The 7,839-nt window shown below is 26.9% G+C and overlaps 1 protein-coding gene across 1 annotated transcript; it reads right to left on the reverse strand.

Annotated features, from left to right (window-relative positions):
* Positions 1-2,315: 2,315 nt before the first annotated feature.
* Positions 2,316-5,943, reverse strand: LOAG_10832 (ammonium transporter; the record flags this gene model as incomplete). The annotated part of the gene is made up of 11 exons (XM_003146357.2): positions 2,316-2,600; positions 2,802-2,905; positions 2,983-3,113; positions 3,304-3,370; positions 3,660-3,726; positions 3,945-4,046; positions 4,179-4,336; positions 4,771-4,915; positions 5,254-5,404; positions 5,523-5,715; positions 5,895-5,943. 11 exons carry the CDS (start codon positions 5,941-5,943, stop codon positions 2,511-2,513), a joined length of 1,257 nt encoding a protein of 418 aa, XP_003146405.2. The 3' UTR covers positions 2,316-2,510.
* Positions 5,944-7,839: the final 1,896 nt, after the last annotated feature.

The raw sequence follows: 7,839 nt of genomic DNA on the forward strand, positions 1-7,839 counted from the left end.
TTACTTTTGATAACAATACTTTTGATAACAACACTTACTTTTGATAACAATACTTTTGATAACAATACTTACTTTTGATAACAATACTTACTTTTGACAACAATACTTACTTTTGATAACAACACTTACTTTTGATAACAATACTTACTTTTGATAACAATGTTTTAAAAATGCAATCAATAGATTGCAATCAATAGATTGCACTTTTAAAAGATAAGATTGATTAATATATTATCATCTTTTATATTTTAATACGTTTACAAATGGATTAGATAAAAATGTAATGAATAATTTTGCAAAATAGATATTATTAAATAAACGGATGATAAAGTAACCAATAAATCAGCTGAATAAATTTTGCAATTGTCAAATAGAGTAGTTGACACGACTTGTATCATTTTCGATATATTGGTATGTGATTATTTGTCTTTCATTGTAAATACAATAAAATATCACCTAAAATGAATGAATTTTTAGAGAGGATCTATTCAAATATTCATATTTGCAACATTCAAAGTATAATTCATCATCTTTTCATTTTTGCACAATTTGTTGAAAATGTAAATAATATTGTCGCAGGTATGTCGCATGTTATTGATATCATTTGTAGTGCAATTTGTCTCTAGCTATTCTGCACTTTTATATAAATAATACCTGCTTTTACCTATAAAATTAATGCGCTACACTGTTTTATCATCAAAAACAAGTTTATTTTACCCTTTTTATTACTCTTTAGAGAATAACAACGACAATTATCGAACTTGTCACCAACTTTTTGATCATTATGTATCACATTTCAAATATTCACTTTTTCTTTTTTGACTGCAAAATATTTTCAATCATTCATTTCTTTCGCTTGTCACTTCTTTAAACGAAGAAAATAAAGCCACAGGAAACAGCAATCGCTAAATGTGATGCTGTTGACATTGTCATCTTAGGAATGTTGATGATGTGATGAATTTGAGCGATGAAATATGACCTTTCTTTTTTTTTTTGAAATGTAAATTGAAATTCAAAAGTTACTGTTAGAGCAGGTCACATTCTTAATAATAAATGGACAATGGGAATGGTACAGAAGTGACAATTTGTCTTTCTGGATAAGATTGTATATTTTCCACATAAGATTTGATTGTAATAATAGAGATGTTAGGTTGATATAATTCAGAATTTTGTAAATTGTTTCGATTTATTGCTACTGTTGAAGTAGTAAGTTTATAAAAAAGTTTAATCTGAATCAAAATTTGTTTTTTTTTTTAAATATGATTTTAAGGGATGATAGTAGGATCAAAAGTATTAGTGATTGTTGAAAAGCTAATATTAGCTTATGGATTAGGATAAAACTTTTATAGACAAATCAACATCCTTTCTGTAAAAGATAGAAGAGAGGATAAATTTCTTTTTTTTAATATCTCAAAAGGATTTAATATCAATTTATAGGATGATGGATAAATGGGGGAAAAGGAAAATAGAACAATCTTATCATTTCTAAAATGTCCCATTGTCCCATTTTATTTTGCTTCACACAAAAAAAAGAAAATAGTAATTTAGGCAGTTCATTAAACAATTTCTTTCAGTGCAAAAAAAGATAAATAAGATGAGAGGAAACAAAAGAGGTATGAAATGAGCATACATCAAAACAAAAGTAACAGAAAACAATTAATTAGAATGGGATTAATTTCGCATCGAATTATTTATGCAAGAAAAAAAAAGCAAAATAATTAAAATTAATTTTAAAAAATATTCTTTCTGAATCTCATATGGCTCAGGTAAAGCCTGATTTGAATTCAAGCTTATTTTTAGAAAATACATGTCATCTCTTTGGAAGAGATTTAAAGGACAATTTATAGATCCATAAAAAATAAAGCACATTTCCAATATGAAATGTATTAATAGTCTAAGAAAATTTTCATAACTATTCCGTGACTTCATAATTGTAAGTGAGCATTAATCAGAAATTGCGTTTCCAATGCCAATTAGCTATCAGAGTGCCAATTAAGCCAAAAAGCTAAATAAACCATCAGATTCCATGTTAATTTAAGCTTTAAAATAAGGTCAAAGATTTCCAGGTCAAAGATTAATTTCTTGTTGAATTATATGGATGAAAGGAAAGTTAAATTACATTTAAAAATATTGAATTTGAAGCAAAACTAATTGCTATCTTAACAAAGATAAAATGTGAGAATTTTAGTATTGTTAGAAACTTATTATTAAAAGTTAAATGTGCAATTGTTTACGGTAATATATCTGTTTGAAATTTTAAATAAATCAAATATCTTTTAAGATATTTGATTAAATTTGAAAAAAGTTTGAAAGAGCAAGAAAGTAGAAATATGATATTTGGATGGAATTAAATATGACAGACAGGTCACACAGTTCTGAATTAAAGCTAAAATTTGAATAGTAAATTATTTTCTCCTGCAAAATTATTGTTTATCCTTAAAGTAAACAGGATATTGCAGAGGTCATAATGAAATAATTAATGAATCACATTCATTGTTAATGAATTCTTCTCAAGGATTGCTTGGTCCAACAGAAGTTGTCGATTCTTTATTAAGTGCCGTATGTTCGGTTAATTCAATGTGATCGATTTTTGAGATGATCTGCAAAAGTGTTTTTTTCTTTTCTTATACAATGAATTATTACAAGTTTCCATGACTACCTATTATTAGTAATATTTTAATCAAATACGGTAGATATATAGGATAATTATAGGTTATTTTTAGAGATAATTAGTTAAGTAGCTGAGTTCACTACAGTATGATCATATAGCCGAATTACAGTACTCTTTTAATAAGTTTTACCCTAGTGGTGAAATCATAATCCTCTGGTGGTTCGATGAATTCGCCATCCGAATAGTATTCCTTTTCATGAATACGATTGAAGCAATTCAATTTTAAGATTAATCCTAAAAAAAAAAAGACTATAAATTTGTGTAATGATCGCTTTGTAATATTAGGAGGAAAAAAAAAGAAAAGAATTTACCAGTGACAGCACCGCCAATGATCGAAACTATCAGGACAATTGCAAGCGCTGCAAGCTGATAACCAGCCTGTACAAATATTTCACGACTTTCATCATTGCTGTTCATTGCTGGATAAATATGGGTTATATTGCTGTAATTATGCAAATTATCATTGAAATATTACAAGATTATTTGGATTTAAAAATTACCCAAATTTTAATGACTTTTTTCTTATTTCTAAACCTAAATATGTTATAAATTGTTCAGTTCTTAAATATTAAATTACTCATTAATTTATGTACAATTAGCAATTAATAATTAGTATGAATATGGTAATTAACCCAGTTCCATAACGAGTTGGTTCATATACAGCCGTAAAAATGAAACCAAGAATACCAGCCAGAATACCTGAAAATGGATTGATTCATTTTAAATATCACTTTATCATTCGTTTATTTCATTGTTTTCTTCAAAATACTCCACTAATTTTATTAGTAAATAAGTGGTTCATCAATTTTTTTTTTTTTTTTTAATGATTAATTATCAATGAAACCTTTTATCTAATGATAATTAGTTGAATATTTTGAAGAAAAAAAAATTTTTTTTCTTAAACTTAGTATATATCATTTATTTCAAAGTTTATTCCAACTAAAATTTTATGAATTTGCAAAAAACTTGATTAAAATCAAATTGTTACCAGGTAATCCATGAATTGATCCAACACCACGTGTATCATGAAGTCCAAAAACTCGAGCTCCAAGCGGCTAAAATTATATCAGATGTTGAATGAAATTATTATTATTATTATTTTTTTTTTTTGTGATATTAGCGCATACAGTATATAATGGTTAGGAAAGTTTTGAATATTATGAAATAACGTTATAATCAATTTCATTTTTATATTCAATTATATTTTGATATAGAAACAAAACCCTGATATAATTGTTGCCAAGAACTGAGACTAAAGCGCCCAACAGCCAACCAAAAGAGCATAAAATGGTTCCAAAATAATATTTGCAACAGTACCAATAGCAATACCACCAGCAAGAACCGAATTTGATATATGTGTCATTGAGAAACGATACTGTAAAATTTTTGTGGTAAAAAATATGAGAATATGCAAATTAGCATCAGAAAGATCAAAATTTAACTATGATTATTTCAGAAAAAAAGAAAGACATAATAAATTCAATTAAAAAATGTAATATCACAAAACCTTATGCTCGTGATCGAAAAGTTGACTGATCAAAAAAGTACAAATAGTGGAAGAACAAAGCGCTAAATAGGTGTTCAGGATAGCACGGTGTCGAGAATCTTCGGGAATTGCTAGAGCTGAATTGAATGATGGGAAAAATGCCCATAGAAATAAGGTACCTGAAAAAAAGATGGAATCCAGAAATATTGATAATACTTTGAAAGAGATAATAGCACCAGTTTAAGTCTAAGTGTAAGAAGTTTGTTTGATTTTGATTTAAAATATAAGTCTAATTCTAAGTCTAGTAGTTTAAGTTTTGTTTGATTTTGGTTTAAAATATAAGTCTAATTTTAAATCTAGTAATCTAAGTCTAAGAAATTTGTTCAATTTTGGTTTGAAATATAAGCCTAATTCTAAATCTAGTAGTCTGAGTCCAAAAAATTTGTTTAATTTTGGTTTAAAATATAAGTCTAATTCTAAATCTAGTAATCTAAGTCTAAGAAGTTTGTTCAATTTTGGTTTAAAATATATTACAAGCTGTAATAAGCATCCATTTTTGCTTCAAACTAAAACTGAAAGATAAAAGAAAAAAAAAAAGAAGAATGTGACAAACCAATCATAGCAAAGATGTTAGAATTGTAACTGGAACCCTCATGCTGATGTGAAATCATTTCCTTTTTGTTGATTACTTTTGCAACAGCCAAGCCAAAATATGCCCCAAAACAATGGATCACCATTGAACGGCCAATATCAATTACCTATATGTTGAATTTTTACTTTCTAGCAAAAGTAATTCATGTTATCAAAGAAAGCTAAATTTATTTTAAATATTTTTTAAGATATAAAAAGTATGATGATAAAATGATAAAAGAAACAGAAAATGATAAAATGATAAAGCAAAAACTCTGATCGAAGGTATTTAACAACCATTACTATTTCAAGCTTAATGATAAAATGATAAAACGGAAACTCTGATCAAAGGTATTTAACAGTCATTGTTATTTGAAACTTAGTGATAAGATGATAAAACTGAAACTTTAATCGAAGCTATTTAACAATCATTATTATTTGTTCATATGATTTGAAAAACAAGAACCTTCAGATAACGTAAGATGAAATGTTCAACAGCAACAGCAATTGGTACTTCGATAGCTGACATGACCATATACTGCACCGGAGTAAGTTTGCCCAAAACAGCTCCCATTGTAATCAGAACGGTAATAGCAACAAAATCAGCAGTGATTAAACTAAATTTAATTTATTTTTTATTTTTTAGGTAAATAAAAGTAAGGGGGCAATATCACATTAACAAATATTAATGATGAAGGATTAAATGAATTTAATAAAAATGGCACATATACTTACTCAAGGATGGAAATTGCAAAACGTCCAATGGTGGCAAATTCATGAGAGAAGAAACCACGTACAATAAGTGCCCATTGAATAGCATGTGAGGTCAACAAAAGGTTAATTGAAAGAGCAGCAAGACCGTAACGTCGTAAGAAAACCATTATAAATCCCATACCAACCAATGTCATCATGTGAACATCTTGAAATACTGAAATATTTCAAATTTTTACATTATAACTCATTAACTGGATAAAAATGCGCAATTGTAATATTAGTTGCGCATTTGATGAATTTCGATTTCAATCTTGAAATTAGAATATTTTCATCCTGAAATTTCAAAATTAAAATATTTCCACATTTAGTCTGATGCAAAAAAGTAAAACAAACATGGATAATTGGTGTTAATGAAGTTTGTGCTTGTTGTACCACCAGGCATTGCATGATTTGAATATTGTCCAAATACAGCGAAAAGGATAAGAAATAGGACCTGTAAAATTTTAATTTGCTTTTTCATTCAAATTTTTCCAAACATTTTGAAGTTTTGTAAAATTTTATAAATGAAAATTCCAATTTTAAAATTACTTTTTTTTTTAAACTCATACAATATTATTTGCTTTTTTATCTTTTTATTCAATTATTCACTTACGCAGATTATGCTAATTTCTGTAGCATTTTTTTCAAACTTTCCCTCAACCATAAATTTGATTAGACTATAACAGTAAGGATAATAGTTAATGGTTATCGGATGAATTTATGATTCAAAAAACTTTTAGATTCAAAATTTATAAATTCAAAGAAAGGATGTTCTATTTATAGTTTATAAATAAATCAATATTTGCAATATCTTTACATAAATCGATGATATAAATCATACTGCTTCATACATATTGTGTAAACTATCTGTTGTAGATGAAATTTCTACAACAAATTGTATCATCAAATGCAATACCCTTCCCCGATACATTGAATTAAATTTGTATTTAATAAACTTTTAAATCTATTTTATACTTCCAATAGTTCCCATTCGTTACGAATCTATGAGAAGATAGTTTGAAATATTGAAAAGCAGATGAAATTATAAGGGTAATAATTGTTATTTTTAAGAATTAAATTTCCAAAAACTATAGTAATGATAATAATTCATTTATAAAAAGACATAAATTCCAGAATATAAGAATTAAAAATTTAAAATATCTGCAAGATTCGTAAATATAAAATACGGTATAGACGTAAAAAGGAATAAAATTAAATGGTCATTAAACGATATGAGAGAACATTTGTCATCGAATCTCAAAATACTTCCTCAATCTATTTTTGGTTTTTCTTTTTATTTTTTAAAATTCTATTTTTTATTGAAGATTCTATAATCAATGGACTAAATAAATGATTCGTATGAATCATTCGTATTGTATATTAGTCACATATTCTTAGCTGTGATAGATATAAAAATTTGTTAATGAATTTCAATGAATCATAAGTGATATTTAATTTACTCATCAATACTCTAAGATCTGACTCTCCACATTCATTAAAAAAAAAAATACTGGATAATCTTGAACAAATGAGTGTCATTCGGATTCCATTAGTACGAGAATTTCTAAATGCGGAAGAGAATTATGCGGAATATCCTGGCTCATTCAGACAAGACATCCGCTATTCCGCACTGAATCAATAGTGCTTTTTGTATTCGCTTCCTCATATTGTTCAAATGTAGACTTTGAATAATTCGTTTATTGGGAATTATGGGATATAAACAATAGGTCATATGATAATCAAAAATAAAGAGGGGGCTTGTTTGCTTCGTTGCATATTCAACAGATATTTTAGCGACTGATTATCAGTAGATTGTAAATGGTTTATCATTTTTCTCACTGCATATTCAACAGATATTTCAGCGACTGATTATCAGTAGATTGTAAGTGGTTTATCATTTTCTCACTGCATATTCAACAGATATTTCAGCGACTGATTATCAGTAGATTGTAAGTGGTTTATCATTTTTCTTATGGTTCATTATCCAAAATCTTCGATATGATTTGCAGAATTTTTAATTCTTTTAGGAAGCGAAAATTTTTTTTCATTTATTCGAAATTCAATCCGCATTCTTCAAATAAGAATAAAAATAATGCGAAGAAAATTGATCAAATAAATTACTTAAAGTAGAAATCAATCAATCACATCCACATGATTAATGATCAGTTATTTGTGGTCAGTGATAAGCAACTGTTTTGATAAAGTGATATAAATATGTAAAGTTGAAATATGGGAAAGAAATTGAGAATACCACAATATAATCGATACAACCATCGATCAATTTGAGTGTAAATAACAG

The sequence above is a fragment of the Loa loa genome (assembly GCF_000183805.2).
Source record: "Loa loa unplaced genomic scaffold supercont3.69, whole genome shotgun sequence".
NCBI classification, from domain to species: domain Eukaryota; kingdom Metazoa; phylum Nematoda; class Chromadorea; order Rhabditida; family Onchocercidae; genus Loa; species Loa loa.